Source organism: Seriola lalandi, unplaced genomic scaffold, assembly GCF_002814215.2.
Source record: "Seriola lalandi dorsalis isolate HSWRI2012SDOR001 ecotype SW California unplaced genomic scaffold, Sedor1 jcf7180002054279, whole genome shotgun sequence".
NCBI classification, from domain to species: Eukaryota; Metazoa; Chordata; class Actinopteri; order Carangiformes; family Carangidae; genus Seriola; species Seriola lalandi.
Window position 1 is genome coordinate 352,925 of NW_019524832.1, and position 23,242 is coordinate 376,166.

The 23,242-nt window shown below is 38.6% G+C and overlaps 1 protein-coding gene across 2 annotated transcripts in view; it reads left to right on the forward strand.

The window, feature by feature from the left end:
* fign (fidgetin) overlaps positions 1 to 16,567 on the forward strand; it is a 23,518-nt gene extending 6,951 nt beyond the window's left edge. For both annotated transcript variants that reach the window (XM_023405571.2, XM_023405570.2), the window contains one exon: positions 14,077 to 16,567. In XM_023405571.2, coding sequence (XP_023261339.1) covers positions 14,085 to 16,313 — 2,229 coding nt within the window. In that variant the 5' untranslated portion in view covers positions 14,077 to 14,084 and the 3' untranslated portion in view covers positions 16,314 to 16,567. The remainder of the gene's footprint in view (positions 1 to 14,076) is intronic.
* The last annotated feature ends 6,675 nt before the right edge of the window (positions 16,568 to 23,242 follow it).

Below are 23,242 nucleotides of genomic sequence, written 5' to 3' on the forward strand. Positions count from 1 at the left end.
GGGGGGGGGGGAGTACTCGCTGCCATGCAGGTTCAAGGTGTCAGGCTGCGGCAAGGCAGTGGGTGTCTGCAGTGACACCGTGATGTGGCCACAGCAGCCTGTGCAGGAGTGAGGCAGGACGACTGGGTATTTGGGGGCAGCCAGTGATGCTGTGCATTTTCTCTTATTGTGGCCAGCTGATTAACAGAGCTGTGCTTGTTAGCTGCATAAGCCACAAATAACCTTTGTTTTCCTCAAGGTGGGTGTTAGGAATGGAGGTGAACCTGTGACTAATGCTAGCTGCTTTCAACAGAGATAATTAAATATGCAACAATCAGGAAATATTTTTCTTTTGATAACTGACAGAACAAAACATGTCATTTGATTTTATAAAGCCTTTTTCTCACTTGCATGGCGTAAGTGAATAGTTACTGAAAGTCTTGTCTGGCGTGTGGCCTATTTGACAATCCCTCTTAGAGTCTACACGGAATTAGATTAATTTAAGTCAGAAAAAATAAGTGCAAAAAAAAAATGAGCACTCAAGAGTTCAGCATCATCACAGAGCTTTATGAGGGCTGACACTTCTTTTGTGTTCATTATCAGGAATTCACCTCAGGGAGTCGTGTTGACTTTGCGTGGTCTAAAATAGCTGTTAGAGTGGACTGCCCCGCGCTCGCTCACTTGCTCGCTCACTTCCACTCTGTGTATCTGGGGAGGGAAGGTGGAAATACCAAATTAAGGTTTTTGTTGAGAAAAGCTAAACACTGTTTTAACTCCCACTTTAGCGAAGAAAATTAAGCCATTTGCCATTTGTGCGTTTGCGTTGCCTGGGATGTTGTGTGCAATCAACAAAAGTTGATGATCTGTTAAAACAGGTATGACTCCACTGTGTAATCTACAGTAATATTGTATCCGCGCGCTACCGAACTGTTTCAAGTCTTTGTTTGTGCTGTGTCCAACTCATTTTGCCCACAGATCATTTCTTTCACCAATCGTTGTTTTATTTTTACTCTCCTGATTTAAAGGAAAGTGTTAATGTGTCATTGTTGGCATTGACAGGCTTGCGGACAGTTTATAGCGGCATTTCTATACAGTGCAGAACAATAGTAGATTCATTTACTCGGAGCGTGATGTTCCTGCAGTCCAGACCCTGACTGCATCGCCTCTCCCACATCTTTAAATGGATCCCATGAGTCTTCGGCTCTGTTGTTTCCATTATTCATTTCAAAACTTCCATGTAGCATGGAGAGGCTAGAGGGGTGAAAAATAATTTTGTGTCTGAAAAAAAAAAAAAAAATGATGTAGAGCAAAGTCACTGCTTTATGCAAAGTGTGCCATGCCTTGGGAGCATGTGAGCTGGCGTACTGTAGGAGTGAGGAGTGAGTGCTTGGGCAAAGGATGGACTGTGTGTGTGTGTGTGTGTGTGTGTGTGTGTGTGTGTGTGTGTGTGTGTGTGTGTGTGTGTGTGTGGCTGTCTCTGTGTGTCTGTATGTTCCTGTCAGTCTGTCAATAGGCCTAATGTGGCTCCCTAGAGGTACCTGGGGGAGACCCATCTAGCACCCAGTCAGCCTGTGCTGGCGTCCAAGTAGTGACAACGGGTTCCCACAGAGAGAGGAAGTGTCATAGTATGTATGTAAACTAGTGACAGATGACTGGAGACATGTGGCCTGTAGACACTGGGCCTGAAAGTAAAGCAGTTTTGCCTGTTCGGCCTCCTTTCTTTCTTTCCCACTTGAGACTTCAGAGAGGGAGCGTAAGGCTCCACAACAGCACGGAATACATTGACAACAAGTCAAAGATGTGAATAAAAAGGATGCAAATCATTTGGCATGAAAAGACACAGGCTATGCGCAAAGGTTTTGTTTGTCTTTGAAAGGCTGTAGCAAAGAAGTGAGGAGTTTTTAGTGTGCAGAGCTTCAGGCAGCTTTTCTAGGCCACAGGTCATGTGGGTCAGTGTTACACTCCCTGCAGCCTCACTTCAACCTTCGGTCTGGAAATAGAACATGCAACGTCACCCAGCCAGGAGGGAGGTAGATTCCAGACCTCAGTGGCCACGGGCTGCACATGTGGAATCTGCTCATGTAGTTGACCCCAAGTGTTTGAAACTCAGAATGCTCCCAGTAGGATATTGTTATTTCATGCATACCCAAATGAGCAAGGCTGTACGAATTGCCTTGTACAAAGTGGACTAGTATACTTAGACTCTTCGATGTCGGCCGTTCACAATTCATCAAGGGAACTCGCACTAGCCAGGGGCAGATTTGTTAACAGTGTGCACATAACCTGTAAGAGAAGCAAAAACTGTGGAGTAGATGTTTTTTATTGCATATTTCAGCCAGCAGGCTATTTGCCTACTTTCCTCTTTTAAGCATTCAATGTAATAGATGGAAAGCTGGCACATACACATTCAACCAGTGTACAGTAAAGAATCCAGCTACCTTTTTATAAGGATTTCATCATAGACTCTGAAGTCCCTCTTATATTAGGCGAATTGCTGTTTTTTCCTATATCAGTCTTTTATCAGTAAAAGTCTCTTATTATTTTCAGGACATTTAAACTGAACTTCTGTGTGTAACTCACATTGCTAGTGTTAAATTAGGACAATTTTAATAAAGAAATATTTGTCAGTGTTTGAATATTATAAAATGTGACTTGGATGTTAATACCATAGTTCTTCTAGTGGCTTTTTGTACCTCAGTTTTCGCACTGTATTGGCCATAAAACAAAAGTAAAAGGGGGTTTGCAGAAAGAAAAGGCAGGGAAAATGACTCATAAAAACAATAGAACAAAACAAGAACACAAAAATGAAGAATAATTCCTAGTACACACTCATTTCGGCTGATATTACTTGGAAATACATATAAGGAGTCAATAGCTGGATAGGGTGCAATGAAAGGTCACCAATCAGAGTTAAATTCAAACTTATATTGTAAGGACACAATATAACTTCAGATGCAGATTTTACCATCTAATACTATTGAAAAAACCTGAATATTTTCTATTGTGTTTATTTTTGTTTTTTGCCTTTTTCATTTTTATTTTTTCAGTGGCTTTTTTCAGTTGTTTTTACTTTTGTTTTCTTTTGAGATGTGGCAATGAGTTACAGGATTCAGGATTACAGTAACTTCCTGACCACATAGACTGGAGCAGACATTTGTTCCACCGCGTAATTCACCAGTAATTCGGATTCCTTTGTACCGTATTACTCGCATTAAACAGTTGATCAGTATTTTATAATTAGAGCTGAGGTACAGTATGTGTGCACAGTTGTGTATACAGTGACATGTGCGCACTGGTTGTGAGAGAAAGCTGTATGTCCCGGTGATGCCTCGTGGTCCTGCTTTCTATCCAGGGAAGTAAAATCTATCAGCACTGATGAGTTCATGCTCCATCGAATATATCCGTGCCAAACTGCTTATTGTGAGCTCCAATAGTGCTATTGTGCTATTCTCTAGTCCATGTGGTGCAAAGAGCCAATTCAAATTTGAGCAATGGGTGACCCCAGGTTGTGTATATTGATGAGTGGGATTTGTTTCTTAATAGAATTGTGTCTAATTAATTAGCTTTTAATTGGTTGAACTCTGAACATGCAAATGCAGCACAATGTAGAACAATCATTACTTTAAACTGCATAAAGAAACTGCATATTGAGGTCGCCATAATGAAAGGTGGGAAGTGTTTTACGTCTGTTTATTCTGTTAATGATAATTTATGCTTGGTGGAGTAAAATTCACTTCTTACCTCCAAACTTACCTGAGGAATGGATTCATAAAACCCGAGAAGGGGCTAGTTGAACAAAGAGAAAATAGAAATATTAGAAATACCTACCTATCAATTTCTATTAATTATCTCATTTATTTTTCACAATTGCTTTGTGCCACAGATTAACCTTTTTTCTTCCCTTCATTTTGTAATCTATTAAGGAATGCTCTGGAATAATTTTCATGGCACGGTAATTCTTGCTTTCTTGCCTTATTTCTGTCAAAGCAGTGAACTCTTTGAAGGCTGCCACGCTCTCATCCACCTGCCTCACACAGTTGCTTTCAATAGACACTGACAGTTCTCATTCATTTCTGCCATTAGTACAAATTACACTACCGAGACGATGACAGTGTTGCTGGGCTACAGTGTGCATATGGATTCACTGTCAGTTACACTTAAAGCCATTTATACATTTATACAAAAGAAAAATCTTCAGTGATATTTTGTGTTCTTTCATCTGGTATATATTTTGTTGTGATCATTTGTGTGGACCAACAGCAAACATCTCCTGCTTTTGATTGGTCGATTTAGAGAAGCTATGGAGCTATACAGAGCACACTAGTGTTTGACCATGTTACTGTGTCGACCCTGTTACCATCTTTCACTTGGTGTTTTCGAAGTTTGCAAATTTTTCAGTACATGGTTGAAAGGATGAACGTGCTTGTATTCTATAGCTCAAGTGGGCATTTTCATGATGCAGACAGAGACACACTAACTGTGAATACTATATAAATAATGGAAGAAAATAGAAAATGAAAATTTCATTATTATTCTGCTATTGTAAGACACAGACATATGTTATTTTACATCATATAAATAATGGAGCCACACCAGAGATTTTAGGTTTTTGCTAGCACTCAAGGCGAGTCACAACATTTTCTCCTGCCTTTACAAAACAATGGAAAAAATAATGTAACCTCAAAGACGGTTCGTGAGGTGGTTAAGTGATAATTTCCTGTCCATCAGCTTCCTAGAGAAATGACAACAACCACTGTGATTATGAGCAAGCTGTAAAAATCCATTACACATCTTGAGTTGTTGGTTTGACAAGATGCACTGCACTCATCAAACAGACACACAGCAGGTTCACTCGGTGTATCTGTACATCACCCAACAGGTGTTGTCTTTCTGCATATGTTCACATATAACTATATATACATGTACATAACTCTAGTGGTGCTTGTTTCTATTTATGAAAGACTTTTATGATTGCTGAATGCTGGCAGGATGAATGCAGACTTCATGATGGTCAATGCCTCATTCAGAGTTCCCAGCTTTTTTTTTTTTTCATGGTATCAGTATTTGTTTTCTGTTTCACAAAGGGATTTGGTGTTCTTGTTTTATTTTTCAACCCCATCACAAACTCGTGAAGTATAAATATGCACAGTATATTAAGATAGACAATTGTAGGATAATCAAATCCAAAACATCTTGGATTTGCTTTGAGAGTGCAGCCACAAAAACATGGCATTCTGAGTGTGTCATACTCATTGTATAGTTGCGATTACATGTCGGAATAAGCATATACAGAATTTGACATTCTCGTGTCATCACTTAAAAGATACTTCAAGGAAAATTTTAAACCGTATCAAGATTCAGACTAGTCTGAATTTTTTCAGAGCAATATTTTTGTCACATACATAACAATAAGTTATATTGAATTCCTTGTAAAAAAACCAGACTTACTTTTAAAAGCGAATGCTGTAATTCAACTCCATGCTACTGTACTGACCATGCCACCTTAGCTCTTAGAAGCCACTGTTTGCCAGTGGGCGAACCAATCTTCTAGACAGCTCTTTCCTTGTAAAAGTTCCCCTTTATGGCTTCACTACTTCACTTCAGTAACTTTATTACAGTATAGCTGAGAGATTTCTATTTCATATTGACCTAAGATTGCTTCAGTTGTCTCATTTCACCTTTTGTCTGGCCTGTGTTGGAGAAGTGACCTTCTTTGAGACTTGCAGTCGATACCACAGAATGCTTCAGAATGCTTCAACGAAAAGCTAGCAGCAGTCACAGGCAAACATCTTTTTTCTCTTTACTCGGATATTTTCAATTAAAGTTCAATTGAAACTTTTAATCACTTTAATGTGTAGGTAACAATAAATAGAACCTCAGACTGCCCGGGTTTTCTATGTATAAGCAAAACAAAATTTCTCTTTTGAACTCCAGAAGTGCATTTGCATTCATTTATGGAGAAAGTCATGGAATGATTTTAGGCAAGTCCAAACAAACAAAGTGTTGACTTTAGTTTTCTTCAGTTGAACTCAATGTAAGACAAACAGTTAGCAGTGTTGTGTTATTTGTTGTTTCTGCCATAGAGAAAGGAATCTTAATTACTAATACTACTAATTATTTTCTGTTATCAAAATATTTTTTTATTGTATATATTGCTGTTTATCACCTGTAGAAAGAACAGATGTGTATCTCTATTTTCATTGTGCATAAATGCTTAAACATTGGCGTGTAGCAACTGACTATCTAAGTTAGGTTACCACTATATGTTGAGGACTCAAAGTAGAGCAGCCGTCGTTCTGTGGAAGGTTAAAGTAAAGCCACTGGCTGTGCAGCTAGCTGTTTCACATTAAAAAAAAAAAAAAAAAAAAAAAAATCATTTTACTCATTTTCATTTTCAGTCTGATTTGTGTCTCAACATCGCACTTGGAACAATGAGGTTTCTTTACAATGTGATTTCCTTCCAGGTTAACACAGCTGTAAAGTCTAATGGTTGGAAGTGTGGAGTAATCACAGTTGTGAATCGGACCAGTGAACAAGATAATCTTTTAATTTCCAATGGGGCTTGGCCTGTTGGTTTGTAAATCAGATGACTGGTTCCTGGCGCCATTACAGTAAAAGTCACAACGTTCGCTAAATTGTGATGAAAAGTCCAGAAATTCCTACCAAAATAAATGTTCATTTTACTCCTTGCGTTTTTTTCCTTCACCATTGTTCCTCTTTGATTGGAGTTTTCCTTGGGGTAACAGGACTTTAGGGATTGAAGATGTTAGTGAGTAGCTTTTGGTCAATGAGCCTTCATGTAGCAAGGTCACAATCTGCCTCTTTTCTCTTTTGAAGTGTGTAAGTGATCCCTTGAGAGGCAGAGTAGCCAAGTTCATAGAGGCTCGCAAAACCACTGCCTCTACTGTACATGTGCTCTATGGTTAAACAAGTTTCACCAAGTGCTTGAGTTCAACGACTGTGTTCTTTTAACTAACAGGCCATTCGAGTATTCATCAGTATTATGCACTACAGAGCAGGCTGAAGCCTGCCTCCTATAATTGTCTTAGTTTTATTCAATGTGCAAGTTCTACTTGTGTGTTTGAGTGCTGTTAGTTTAGCATGTGTGTGGATTTAGCTATACTTATGGTAGTAATGGAAGATGTAGCCTCGGGGGCCTCTTGGCCTGAAGAGTCATGGTTTAATGAGCATCACTGAGACAGAGAAATGACAGCTCAGAGAATCTCTCAACCTCACGATTTACGGTATTACAGGGGAAAATGAGAAATATATGTTCCCCTCTAGCCAATATAGTTTACCATTAGCTCAGACCAAAGACCCAGAGGACTTCAGAATATCCAGGATATGCAGCAAAGAAGGCATTATCTTGTAAAATTGAAGTTTTCAACATCTGTGTGAATTCAGTCAGAATCACTGTAGTTTAGTAAGTGAATTTAGCCAATGAGATATGGATGAATATGAACATGCTTATTCTGCTATATGTAAGGTTTGGTTGTCACGCAGCAAATAATCGTGTTGTTAATTTGTTCACAAGTAACACATTTATTATTCTAATGATTGTTTTTAATTCTATTATAATCTTTATTATATTTTCAAATACATAGAAAAAGCAGTTGTACATGCAAATACCCCAAGCCCCATTGGTTATCTACTGAAGATATAAATCTTTAAGTGGACACAAAGATTTGATTGGATGTTTTAAAAACAACAGATGGGCACTGTAGTCTTTAACATAATTTCTCAGAGAGGATTACATTTTTATTTGTTGGGGACTATTTTCAGATGCAGGTTAAGATGCATTTGGAGCTGCATGTGGAACTGACTCTTTGTGCTCTCCCCAGTACTTATTTTTTTTAATCATAACTTTGAATACCAAAACATTTACACAGATACTCTCCAACAGTCATAGGTTTTATACTACCTCTTTTAAAGACGGATCCAAAGTGGGCATTTGTACAGTAAAATTATGAAATTATTTCTGAGTGGGTACATTTACATCTTCTCATCACATTTCAGATGAATTATTCAAATCATTAACAGCTCTGTGCCAGAAAACATTTTTATTCTCTTACAAACTCTTTCAGCTGCTGTTAGAATAATGTGCTGCTCTGTAAATGAGTTTTTAGACTGACTGTAAGAAGACCAGGCTTTTCTGTTTTTTTTTTTTTTTTTGTAACCACCATCTTGTGTGTAACAAAAACACAAGACATGACTTAAGCTGCAAGAGTGCATTTACTTGTAGCTCCAGTTAAAACAGGTATTATATAATGAGGATTCAAATTTCCATTCAGGGGTAAAGCCTTTGTGCCAGGCAGCCTCTATCCTGCCAGCATGGTATACAGCTACAGAGAAGGCTGGTGGGCTTAAGTAGTTTTTCAATATAGTTAAACTGGCAAAATAATTTCTTTCAGTCAATTGTAGAACTGCCAAACAACTGCAGAAACCATCTTTCTCAATTCTGTATGATAATAACAGGACACTGTTCACACTAGTCCAAGCAAACCCACGGTCGGGCTGTCCTTATAGAGGTAAAACAACTATTTACTTTATCTGTAAGTAGCAAAGTTATTATGTTAAATTTCTTCAAGACTCAGGATCAAATGTTATCCTTGTTTTCAGGCTTGTGTAACTGCAGTATTTGTAATTCTCTATTTTGTTACTTCTTGTCTTTTTGTGGTATGAGAAGTGTTTGATGAGAAGTAGCGATGCCTCCATTTTGGCCAAACGTTTCTAAGAAACACACAGTGGGCAGGGTTTGTGTGGTAAGAAGCCAGTGAGGGATGACGTAGCTGCACTAAGCAGTTCCTACTGGTTGGTTAGGGCGCTTGTACCTTCACATTTCTGGCAGACTCTTTGCATATAGCTTACCTGTCAAGATGTGTCAAAATACCTGCACTCATGTCGCGCTGTGCCTCACCTACAGGTTACAGTCCATGAATATGTACTTACAATGAGCACTTGAGAGTGTCTTGCTGCTGCAAAACTGCAAACCCCTACCACTACTGCCCTGTAGTAACACGATTAAAATCACTACGTGCTTCCTCAGCCGGGTGGTATGTAGGCTGTTTAGCTACTGAGCCAGAATGCGAGGTGAACGGTACTCAGCCTGGCAGCGTCAGCCTGTGAGGCTGGGCTCAGGGCAAAGTAAACCCTGAGAAAGGACAGATTGCCACACACATTAGCAGATCTCAGGCATGGCTTGTGTGTAGCAAAGGTCACATGCAAAAATGCAGACGATTGAGAGGCAGACACAAGGTGGAAAAGAAGAATTCTATTTTGTATGTCCAGCTCTTGAAGCTACATACTCACAGCTTCGCTCGTAATAAACCGGCATTTTTAGTGCACATATTTTCAGATTCTTTTGCAGGAATCTTACTCACATTTATAGATGTGTATACACATTTATAGTTGCATTTACATATACACAAATCATACTACACATTTAAAGATGCCTGCACACCTCCACCACCACACATGTAGAGATTGAGATACAGTTCCACAACTCTCCACACACACACATGCGCAAATAATATTACTATGATAATACCCTCATATTATTAAATGGGCTAACATCCACACACTTATCTCCTTTGCACCAAATTAATTATCTAAGCTTTCAGTCAAAAGACCTTATCTATTTTATCTAATGTTTTTAAAGTTTTACTATTATACATTGTTTATCAATATAACCATTAATTAATGTTTTACTTGTTGTGATTTAAAGTTGTTTGGTGGCATATTTCTCAGACTCTTAGTTTTTTTACTGAGTTTTATCTAAAACATTCTACCACAGGTAAATGAGTTTATAGGTACACTTTCAGATGATTTACAAAGTGTTAACAGCTCAGTCATAATGGACTGTACAGTCTAACTCCCTCTGCAATATTGTAATTACAAAGAGACATTCTGTCACGGGAAGATGTCTGTCTGACTGGCAGGTTAACTACAATAAACATACTGTAAGTGTGAGCTTGTACAGTCATTTTCCGACTTTTATATTTGGATTAGCAATGGGATCCACTGGGATCGGTGGACTTTGATAGTGTGGAGACATGTAGTAATTTGCTGCCATGGGTGGTCAGACTGTGAAATGTATGGGCAGTAGCCCTGGAAAAGACAGTGACTGAGGAAGGCATATCTTTTCTAAATGAGGGGTTAAATGGCACCCTGCCGTCTAAAGATTGGAATTACTGCCACATGGAGCTCTAAATTGAGTTTAAATAGTCTTAACTTGATATGTGAGATGAATGAGACTCTGTAGCCATACCGATTACCATTTCACATTGTATTAAAATGTTTTGCTCCACCCCTACTTAGAATTTCTCCAGTGAATTTGAATATGAATATGAGCTTGTTTTTATTTATAAACGTAATTACTGTCTGTCTGCAATATTTGCACGCTTGTCAAGTAGAGTGGTCTGTGTGTGCAGAATAAAAGCAAAAGCTCCCATAATTATGTTTACGTCCGGCGATGAAAATCCCAGGGTTGTAATGATCAGTAATTATAAATACTTTTCAGCATGTCTACTGCCTCAGCTGGGACTATTGTGTGGAGTGAAGTGCAGAGTTTGTGCAGCTTAATTATGACATTGTACATGACTAAATGTACCAGTCTGCTTCGGCTCTGCAAAACACTTCCAGTGCATAATCACGCTCAAGTCTGACTTTAAAGAGCTCATTACAGTTAGTTTTCTAAAGAGTGGCTTATTAAACACAGTTACCTAATAGGCATCTTTGGTGGTGCAAATTGGTAAAAATGGTAATGAGTCTGATTAGGCCACGTTTCAATTACGACAGCTTTCACTTCCCTCCCCCCTCTCCCTCAACCCTCCCACCTTCCCCTCCCCCCAAACCAAAAAAAAAAGAGGAAGGAAAGTCCAGCTCTATATGCTTGGGAATCCTCCTGGAAGGCATTTTGCTCTCTCCCTCTCTCCCTCTCTCTCTCTCTTACACACGCACATACACTCATGCACATACACAGAAAAAGGAAAAGAAAACCGCTCTGCCACCTCTGTGCTTCCTTTCAGCAGCACAGTAATGAATAGAGAATTGTGCAAGCGGCGGTCCAATTTACGCGCTGGGAAATTGGATGGACAGAATGGAGGCCCACTCTTGTTTGCTTAAAAACGGCCTAGGCTACCAGATTAATAGTTCCCAAAAAGGTCAGCATCTCTGTTTCATCGATGATGATCACTGAACCAGAAATTAAACACCATAGCGCAGTATAACACCATGGCGTCACATGTCAAATGCATTGCGGCTCCACCTGGTCTTCTTATCTTTAATGAGTCTGAGATTGTATATGAAATACACAATATATAACATAAATTGTCAGGACTTCGCTTTTAATCACAGTGATGATTGTATAGATTTTTGTACAGGACTAATAAACCTCACATTTAACAGAGGATCATTCAGATCTGAGTCGAGCTGTAAGACAGACACACATTTTGGACAAAAGCTCATTTTCTTATATGTTGACCATCTTAAATTTACCATAGAGGATTATTCAGATCTATGAATGGACAAACAAGAGAAGAGTCTAACAAAGGCCTTATTTGTTGGTGGCTGATGAGTGGAATTTGAGCTCAAGCCCCAAGGCTATCTGAAAACATTCCACTAATAGAGCGCTCTGTAATTGTACCAATTCACAGAAAGACAAAGGAACCTATGCACGTTGTATTTGAATTTCTATGCAGGTGGAATAAAGGACAAGGTTTTATTGTAAAAAACAAAAGATCATTATGCTAATGTTCTTGCCTAGAATGGTACATAGTCTTAACTTTCACTTCTTCCAGAGAAATATGGAAATTATTTTACACTTAAACACACAAACTGTGCAGACTATTTCATTATGTTGTTATTACTATATCCAATACTAAAATGCTTTTGTTCATTTAATATGGTTCAAAAATCTTTGTATCCCTGCATTTCTCTATGTCAGTAAGTGATATATTAATGGAATTCCTTACAGAAATAGCATGGTTTTTCTCAGACTGTTTTAAGCACTGTACTGTATGTAGATAATCATCTTGAATGGTTTCCATTGTATAAAATACCTGGTGCTCAGCAATCTCAAGTACACTTTGCAAGTAGCACTTCTTTGATTGTCCAAAGTGGCACATTGTTCAGAGAGGATTAACAGTAATAGAGGAATCTCACTCAAAAGGCTGTGTGCAATTTTGTTATTGACAAAGTGTGCCTTGAGTGTTAATGAACTCTACTGAATGATTTTACAAAAACCATTATCCTGATACTCGCACTGCAATGTCAGTAAATGCTGTGAGTTTTTTTCTTCTTTTTTTTTTTTTGCCAGACAATGCACTGCGAGTTTCTGTTGCCCGAATACAGTGTTGTTTGTTTTAAAGATAACAGTTTTCTCAGGGATAATGTGGAAAAAAAAAGTCATATTCAACAGTTTGTATAAAGGTATTTTAGTGTAGTAATAATAAGAGGGGCGGTGGGGCGGGGATGTTTAAGGCTTTTCCTGGAAAAATAATTTTCCACTCAAAACCTCTGCTTTTGCATTGCACCCACCTACACACCTAAGAAAACAGCTGCTGACCTAGAACATAGTGGGTGACTAATACTTGAGAATGTAGAGCATTAGTCAGTGAGACTTATCTTTGATATCCTCAAGAATGTCAACTCCTACATTTTCTTTTGTTCATCCAGATTTCAAATAAATAAGGTTTTCTTTTATATGAAAGATATAACTCTAAATGTAGAAATCATAATTGTACTGTGATGATAGAATTTGTTTACATGCTTTTTTTCTCTGTAGGTTAATGAGCCTCTGTGCTCCAGCACAGTATGGCCACCATATTTGTCTGCTCTGGCTTTTTTCCTCATAGCTTTTTTTCTTAATCATTAGCTTGGATAGTTGACAACCATGTGAGCCATAGCATAGATCTCTTTGACTAAAACCTTGTAAATTAACACAATTAGTGCAGCATCATCCTGCTAATTAGCTCCTGGTGTCTAGTGTGGCGGGTGGGGAAGTAGCTAGGAGGGAGTCAGAAGGGAATCTGCTTTGGCTCTGGACAGTCGCTGTTTGTTGTCGAAATCCTGTGATATGGATTTAACCTACTGAAATTTAAAGTATAGCAGTGCTTTGCAAAGGCAAGGGCCATTGTAACAGCCAGGGAAGGCTTGGTTAAATACATCTGCTCTCGTATCATCTTGTAGCTTTTGGTGAGATTAGTGTTGATGTAAGATGTGTGAGGCTCAGCACACTATCTCTGATTGTTTTGAGCCATAATCTCTCTAATAGTCTACATTCTTTGGGGGTATAGTACATCCTCTGATAATCCCAAACAGAGTAAAAGATGACAGCATGTGTAAAAACTTTTATTTGCAGATTGACTTTAGGATTTAACATGATTATTTATGTCATTCACACCCTTAAGGCCATATAGAGAGGCTGCGGAGAAAAAGACAAGTGAAGCGTGTTTTTGTTTTTTTTCTCTCCTCCCTCACTCTGTGGACTAGGAAGCAGTAGGCAGACTGGATGTGGATGTAATTCATGCTGGGCTGAGGGGTTTGTGTGATGAAAGCAACAGAGCGCTGCCAAGGAAGATTGCTTTGCTGCTCTCCTCCAAGCAGATTTGAAACTGTCTCAGAATGCCTCAGATGAGAGTTGGATTATAGACTGACCCGCAATGTCGGTGTCATTCTGCTCTGTGTTGGGTGGATTATACCACGCTAACCAGGTGTTAGATCCCACATCCTCATCCTGACCATGATGTGTGTTCAGTTGGTGTTGTCTGTTTGTCTTATAGGAGACATGTGGGCATTATGGTGCAAGTTGTATTAAAACACATTTTCTGGAAGAAAATGTGAAAAACTGTTGTTTTGGTTTTTTTTTTATATCAGAATATTTTTTCTTTATATTTTCCCACCTTTTCCTCACCTAAGCAATTACAAAAAAACAAGCAATTCTTGCATAATGAACCATTTATCAGTGTTTGAATTATTTTCTATTTGAACATTGTAGAATTTAGAAATATCAGAATATATATTTTTAATGCTTGAATGATTATTAGTTATAATTTATTGCTTATTTTGACATATTTCTCCCTTATGCGGAAAATCTAGGTCTAAAGATGCAGTGGACCCCAGAGCACACACAATGGGCAGAGCAACACTTTGACATCTCATCTACTACCCGCTCGCCAGCACACAAAGTAGAAGCCTACCGCGGGCACTTACAGCGAACGTACCAGTATGCGTGGGCAAACGATGACATCTCTGCACTGACTGCTTCCAATCTGTTAAAGAAATATGCAGAGAAGTACTCTGGGATCCTAGAGGGCCCAAATGAAAGAGCCCTGCTGTGTTCCTACTCTGATAGCAGCACTGGACTCATGAATGGACGAAAGTCAGAGAATGAGTCCTGGCAGGAGGGGATTTACCCAATGAACTGTGCTCCAGATGTTATATCTGTGAGCAAAGCTGGAATGACAGCTGCCCTACCCCCTACAGATGTGTCCGCTAGCATAGGCAGCTCCCCGGGGGTGGCCAGCAGCTTGTCTGAGCCTAGCTATTCCAGCAGTAACTGTGGGAGCCACACAGCCACTACTCTCCACTCGGGCCTCCCCTCTCAGGAATATACTGCCAGCTACAACGCCTCCTACCTACATTCTAGCTACAGCAGCCAGAATACCCCAGCCCTCCCCTCCCCACATCCATCTCCTTTGCACAGTGCTGGGCTCTTACAACCGCCACCCCCACCTCCTCCTCCTACCTTAGTGCCGAGCTACAACACCGGGTCTCCAAACCTTCCAAACTACAATTATCCTCCAACAGGGTATCCTTCTCAGACTGCTGTTGGCCCAGGTTACAGCCCTGGGGGAGCACCCCCTCCTTCAGCTTATCTGCCGTCCGGTATTGCAGCTCCTACACCAATCCCTCCCTCCACACTGCCTGGCTACACCTACCAGTCCCATAATCATACGCCAATTGCACCAACACCTTTGAATGGCAGCACATCCAACTCATTAAAACGAAAAGCTTTCTACATGAGTGGACATGGAGATATGGACTCTAGCTATGGTAATTTCAACTACAACCAACAGCGCTCTTCACAGAGCCCGATGTACAGAATAACAGACAGCAGCGTCTCAGACTCAAACAGGGGAAATGGCTTTGAGAGAAATGCAGAGGCTTCGTCTTTAGCGTTTAAACCAACCAAACAGCCAATGTCCTCTGATCAGCAAAGAAAATTTAACATGCACTCTGGCAGAGCACTAACTCCTCCCTCCTATGGATCAACCAAAAGCTCTGTGGGTGATCTCAGAACTAGTGAGCCCTACAGCAAGTTTGGATCTCCCATCATGAGTGAGCAAACTGAAGAGCACAGACAGCACCTCTCTCACTCCCTAACAGGGCCTGACCTTGGTACGGCTACCTCGTCCATCCATGCTGCGGAGGAGCAACTGAAGAACAGTGATTCCAACCTGGTGGAGATGGTGACCACGGAAATCCTTCAGCAGGGCCCTCCGGTGGACTGGAGTGACATCGCAGGTCTGGAAATGGTCAAAGCAGCAATTAAAGAGGAGATACTATGGCCCATTTTAAGGCCAGACATGTTTAGTGGACTTGCCACATTACCTCGAAGCCTCCTTTTATTTGGACCTCAGGGAACTGGTAGAACGCTGCTGGCACGCTGCATGGCCAGCCAACTGGGGGCTGCCTTCTTGCGACTCAGCAGCTCAGGTCTGGTGACGAAGTGGCTGGGGGAAGGCGACAAGATCATCCAGGCTTCTTTCCTGGTGGCCCGGTGTCGCCAGCCGGCGGTGGTGTTCATCAGCGAAGTGGACCTGCTGCTGTCAGCCCAGCTCAGCGAGGAGAGCCCTGTGAGTCGCCTCAAGGCCGAGCTCCTCATGCAGCTTGACAGTATTCTGACCTCTGCTGAGGACCATGTCCTCGTGGTCTGCTCCACCAATAAGCCTGAAGAGATCCCAGAGTCCCTAAGGAGGTACTTTACCAAGCGACTGCTCATCCCCTTGCCTGATGGGACAGCACGACACCAGATAATCAGCCAACTGCTCTCACAGAACAACTACTGTCTTAGTGACAAAGAGATGTCACTGCTGGTTCAGAGGACAGAGGGCTTTTCTGGACTGGACGTGGCCCAGCTGTGTCAGGAGGCTGTAGTAGGTCCTCTTCATGGCATTCCTGGTACTGACTTGTCAAGTATCCATCCCAGTCAGATGAGACCGGTCTCCTACCAAGACTTTGACAATGTGTTCTGCAAATTTCAGCCTAGCATATCACAAAAAGAACTTGACATGTACACTGAGTGGAATAAAATGTTTGGTTGTAGTCAATGAAAGAGATCCATCAAACACAATTTCTTTAAACCCAGTAATTAAATACAAATATGATTTGGCCTTCAGTGAAGAAGAAAAATATCAAACAATGGTGAAATGAACACGTTATACACAGCAAAGGGATTGTCCTTGAAAGACAGATGACGACAGTCTGGATATCACACATTGGTAACTATTAATTAAATGTTTTATATGGCTGAAGCCATGTACTCACTAAAGTTCAAACAACTTGTAGAAGACGCCCCCTCTTTTTGTATATACATATGTGTGTGTGTATATATATACATATATATATATATATATATATATATATATATATATATGTATGTACATATATGTGTGTATATATATGTATGTATATATATGTATATATATATATATATATATGTATATATATACTATTCTGCTGATCTTGAGATTTAGTTGCTATCAAGTGCCTGAGGTGGTGCTGTTTAAGTTGGGTTTTTTGGGGTTTTTTTGCCTCACAATCTTCATTGGTGACATGTGGTGATATAAAAAAGCTTTAAAATGAGACAAAAAACTTTCCATTTCCATTTGAGCAGTGTTCTACAGCTGTGTCGGTTTCGTGGTCTCTGTGAACAGTTGTGGTTAATTTGAGGTAATTTAAATTTATTGGCATAATTTCAGTTGGGCTTCATTACCTTACACAGGTTTTATGTATGTGTAAATCATTTAATTACAATAACACTGACATTGAACTTGTTTGCTAGATTACGTGATTTGTTTTCTGGCAAACTTGAGGTGAATTTGGTTTGCTTAACTAGCCTCTCCACTATCGATGAAATAAAAAAAATATATATATTATTTTACAATGTGACTTCAATTTAAACAATAAATTACTATGTAATTGCTGTTAAAATATTGTTACAGTAGTAATTCACAGTGTTTCGCATAAATGTAAAATTCTACCATTTTTTTTCTTTCGATGTTCTCTATTTGAAAACTCAGGAAAGTGATAATGACATGTATCGTACCTCATAAGCTTGTGTCGAAGCACTACACACTACAAGAGCATTTGGCTTGCATTTGAAATTCCATCATCAAACCATGAAAGGCTATATAATACCTCAAAAAGCTCAAAATGAAACTAGAAGGTTCCTACAATGAATGTATGAGAGTAATTGTGGTTTATTTGCAAGAGACAAAAAAAAAGTTATTTTTGGGGGGTTCTTTACATTTGGATTTGTTTGAAATAGAAAGTTGTAGTACGATTGGAGATTTGCCTTTGAAAAGAATCAGAACCATAATGTAAGTGTCAGTTGTAGCCTTGAGGCCATTTCTGTTTGGAACACAGTTTTTATTTCCTGTTGGGTAAAAATCTTCATTTCCATCATTTACAATGATCCTGTTCTTTAGTTCGCTGTTTGCAGACACAACTGTTCAGCTTGTGGTGACGCAGAGCGGAGAGAGATTTGAGAAGTGCAGACAAATATCTTGGGGTTGAGGAAGACAACTGCCCTGAGCTGTTTCATTCCATCCTGCTGCTGTTTTATCATTAATAAGACCTAAGGATTATGTATAGCCTAAGTTCCTTTCTACCTCAGTTTGTTCGTTATCTCTGAAAGGCAAATTCATGAAGACAGCAAAATGTCAGCACCTATTCTGCTTGTTTGATGCGGAAACCTTTTGAGAGAAACAGTGTTGTGCTGTTTGCAAAATCTATTAGCTTTACATTTTGATAACTCCCAAGAACCCTGTTTCTCACCACATAATGCACTTAAAGGGGAATACCACTGAATGTCAGGTTTGGTATACACTATGCCTTTGCCTTAGGACAATTTGGTCTGTGTTAGCTAACATCCGCCAGTGGATAATGTTGCTATAACTTCTTTTGCCCCTGAATCTGTGATGTCAACTAGAGAATTTAAAAGTGAAAGCATCCACAATGATGTTATGTACATATTTTCTGGCCAATTACATTAGTTTAACATGAGGTATACGGAAAAATTGGTTTGACCTTTGTAGGCCATAACTGTAACATTCATGAATTGAGTGGCATTCCTTTTTAAGAACATGTCTTAAAGGCTCGTCTCACAAGATCTGTGCACAAAATGCAACTGTTATTTTACCGTTTGTCATCGTCACGTTTAAACTGTTACCGTGTTATTAATCACTATTGGCTGCCATTAATCAGTACATTTCCATGCAGCATTTCTAACAATGAAAAAAGCAGGTCTGACAGCTGAATTGGCAAGTAAAAGTATTGAATGTATTATGTCCTCTGAGCAGTAAGGAAAGCAAAGCACTTGCACATTGAAAAATGCCACTAAAGTAGAAAGCACTGTATGTGTATAATACTGCAGAGGTATTAAAGGACCTTGTGTTTCTTTTCATAGGAGGTCCCCTCATGTTTGTTATCTATTGCACATGTTTATCCTGTTTCTTTTTTCTTCTTCTTCTTCTTTTTTTTTAGACAGTGTGCGTATTGATTCACTGCCACCTGCTTTGGAATCATTAACTCCTCCAGACCTGAATCAGGATGTTTTCATCCAAGACAATAACAGAAAACACTTCTCAGCAGCAAGGAAAGCTAGCAAGCTTGCCAACAGTAATATCTTGTTGTGGTTTCACACTATCTGTGTTATATATTTATAGATGTTAACTGCAGTCATAAGATGGATGGCGTTTTCAGTGAATGCGCACAAACTTACATTCATGGGTAAAGTAGTAACCCAACCCCACACCATTTGATTTACCTAGGAGCATCATCATTTCATTTGTTCAGTTAGAAAACATTCACCACACGAGACATTTTGTTGATGTGTTGTACATGTAACTGAATAGACAACAGTGTTAATATGTGTGTTTGCTTTTAAGAATTGTTTTTCTGTTGTGTCAAGTATAATCAAAAAAACATGTAGTTACATAAAATTAGACTAATATTCATGTGAAACGCATTTTTTAAAAACTGATTTTACTGTTTTCACTGGATGATATGAAGGAAATGAGCAGAAAACTTAAAAACTGCAGCGCTCCCCTTAAATATTATGTCATTAATTATTGCACTTTGATGTGTTTATTAATAGATTTTTCTTTTCTTTTTTTTCCCTTGAAGCCAAAGCAAATCATCTTTCTTTTGACGGCGTTATGAATTTCACTGTCTTTAATGCCACAATGTAAACTGTGGATATTTTTAATTGGAAATTTTAGAGCACTCTCACTGGGCAGTGTCAAGTTATCGTATCACAGTATGTCAGATATTTTCAGGAGACGTGAGTTTTGTTAAACATCAGTACTTTTTTACCCTCTCTGAGTTAATGAACAGTCATTCACCTCTGCCTGGAGTACTCGTAGACACATGACTAATTTGTTTATCTTAGAATAAAATGCAACACAGATATCAGCAGAAAATGTCACCTACCACACAGACGTATTGTCACACTGGAATATAATTGTTTCTGTGTCCGTGATTACTAATTTTAAGAAGTCATTTTATTCATGGCTAGGTTTTTGACAAGACGATAAGAAGCCCTAAGTGCCATTAACAAGCACAAATCTCACAAGTTTAAGAGGTCGACTGTTCATGAACTTAGAGAGAAATGTGTGTTAAAAAGGCAGAAATGTTCCACTCGCATTAAGTACTACTTATAATCACTTAGACAATAATAGATCTTGTCACATATTTGCTTCTTCTTTTTTTTTTTTTCTTTTTTTTTTTTTTTTTTACTGTCTCCCAAACAGTGAAACAGAGCACAGTGTAACACAAGGCACATGGATGAAAAGTTACTGTAAATTTGTATGTTTTTTCATTTTCATCCGAGCTACACAGTAAAAAGACTTACAGCAAGATCTGACATGAGGAAAACTATTCTACACTTGTGTGTATATTTAACGTGCTGTAGATGTTATCATTAAAAATAGTCATTCATTATTGAGGGTGATGTGATGAAAGGGCCTACAGTCACAAACAACACTTGAGCAGAACCTTTGATAAGCACATCGAGTCTCACAGTGATGCTGACTCAGTCACTTGAATCGCTTTTTTTTTCAGAATCTGTCAGTATTCCTGTAATTACATTTGTTGAGAAACTGCTTAAGCTTTTGATTCCATCCTTATGTAGTTTTATAGTCTGGCATTCTTTATAACCATTTCTACCTCATTACTACATATTGTACATGTAGTACTTATGTCCTGTCATTTTGAATGTCATTACATTTGTGGATAAAAAGTTAAAACAACAACAATAAAAAAAAAAAGGTTAAAAAAAGTTAAAAAAAAAAAAAAAGTGAATAAATAAAAGCTTGCCCTTGAATCTGAGCAGTCTACCTCAAAAAGACTGTCTTTACACTGTCAAGTACAAGTCAAAGAAAAAAAATGAGGCACCTTGAGGGCAAACATGAAGTTAACCTGCACATACTGGCATACAGTTTATTTACAATTCCACCTTTTCATCGAATTGTTGTGGACTGTGTAGGTCTTCTACAAGGTCTCCAATGCAAATTCATTTCCTGAAAAGTAACAAATTGCTTTAATCTTTTGTGAATTGTTGTAGTGCGCATGTTAATGTGTATGTATGTGCACTTGCAATTCTACATGCAAGTATGAGGGGGTAACATTATGATATGAAGAATTTGATTTTTCACTTTTCATATACATGTACAGAGAATAAACTTGCACATAGCTGTATGTATTGTACATTTGCTAATGATATACAGCATACATACGAAAATGCACCACATACATGTTTATGTGTGTATGTATTGCCATACTTACAGTACAGTCGATTTAAATGTATTTTAATTTCAAGGTACATAAAGGTTATTGAAATACTGAATAAAGATGTTTTCCTTTTTTTCCTGAAAACTGGATGCATTTTGTACCTTTACTTGATTAAATTTGCGTTGGTGTGATTGATTTAAGCCTGTGCTATTTCCATTCTGAGCTATTTCTTGTGCAAAACAATGTTCAATATGTGACAACTTAAATCAGAATTTCTCTATTTCACTGGTGTTTAGCAAAAACACAGGAATGGTAATTGAGTTTTCAGCAGTTTACAGAGGCTGAATTAAAGGCTTACTTTTTTATTGCACTCCTCCCACTATATACCTCTTATGATCCATAATATTTTATAAATCCTTACTGGCTGCTTTTTGTTAGAAAATGAACAGCTATGCTTGAAAAAAATCCTCTTTCATGGTATCATTAAGTAGTATATGCGTGGGAAGTTTATGTGCAATTAATATTCATGAGAAGAGACACTGCACATTGTATCAGTGTTGACAATTCTCTTTTTTTCTATCCTGCAAATATGTCAATATCAGATGTAGTGGGTGCAGTTTATCCTCAAATCTAACATATTTCTATTAGTTCACGACTGTAAACATGAGGTGAATAACACTGGTGTCACACTTTAAAAAAAAAAAAAGGAATACATTTTGTACATGTATTATGTTATTTATGCCAATAGCTGAGGGGAAATATCCATTCTTTGCACTGCGAATTTTAAACAAAACAAAGCGCTCATTTCTATGAAGTCTTTCTAAATAAAGACTTGTACATGAGTTGTACATGTTGTGGAGTAAAATTAACCAATTCACAAAAGCTAAGGGGTGTGAAAAAGGTAATTTCTTATATCAGCGCATTGTGTGTGTCTGAATACTCTCTCTCATAAGCACTGATAAGCATGTCAAGGCGAGAACACCAACACTTAAAAACACTGCACTCTCCCATGGAGAACTGTCCTTGGAGGATGGAATTGTTCACTAGAAAAATGGTCTTATTCAGTATGGGTATTATGCTGAAGCACATTACCTGACAGATGATGTCTCCAGGAAGAGAAGTGTAATTTAGTCAAGTTCATTCTAAACAATTCATCTTTTAATTAAAAACAAAAAGTTATAAAAAGACTATTTTAACATTTCTGATACAAGAAAAAAAAAAAACTCTAACCCTGTTTTACTCCACCACTGCAGCTGTAACCACATCCATATTATTATTTTAGCCTTGTGTTAAACAACAAAGCAGAAGAAATGAAGCCTGTGTCTGTGTGAACATGCTGTGTTCTATTAACTTTAAGAAAAACTCATAAACGCATGAATCAATTGTCGCTTTTCAGGCTCTTTGTGTGCATTATTATTTACTAAACTTAAACCAATCTGACAAACTGCTGAATGCTAGATCCAGACGCTACAAGGAGGTAAGTATATAAACAATTTATATATCTGTGATGACAATTGAATCCATTTTCCACAGTAAGTTGTAGCCACCACCCAGTGCGCCCTTAAACTGAGTCTCTACAGCCGTGCTTCTCCTTAATATTGTTTCTTTAGCAGGCTGTCCCTTTCACAGCGTAAAATGTGACTGGTGTGGGTTGTTTGATAAACAGATCAAAACACTAACTGCATGTGCGTGTGCATGCTTTGTTTTCATGTTTACCACTTCACAGTGTCTGTCTTGGGCTTGTGCCACAGCAGCATGTCTGTCATAAGAGAGAGCCAGTGTATATCTATCTATGTCTGTGTCGATATACTGTAGATGTGTACAGTACACATCCTTTTCTCCACCCTGCTGTCTCCTGCTGTCTCTGAAATTCTAGCAGCAAACAGGCTCTTTGTTTCTTTCCACTGAATTTTTAAACAAGAGCCATTTGACCGGGAGAAAAAAAAAACAACAAAAAAAAAACAATCAGGACTGATAAGAGAAAAATAAAGTTGAGTCAAACAAATTACACTCAACTTATTAGTGGCTATTTTGTAAATATCAAAGATCCACTTGTCCCAGTGTTCTGTGCTTCATTTGCATTCTGATGAAACTGGAGTGGATGTGTGTGAACTCGGAGGTTATCTGTGGAGCTGCAGCGCTGAGCAGTCGAATCAGACAGCTCCGCAACCACATGGCTCAAGAGGATGAGCCACGGACCTCTCTCAAATCACTTCCTTCATAACAATTAAAATATGCAAAGTGATAA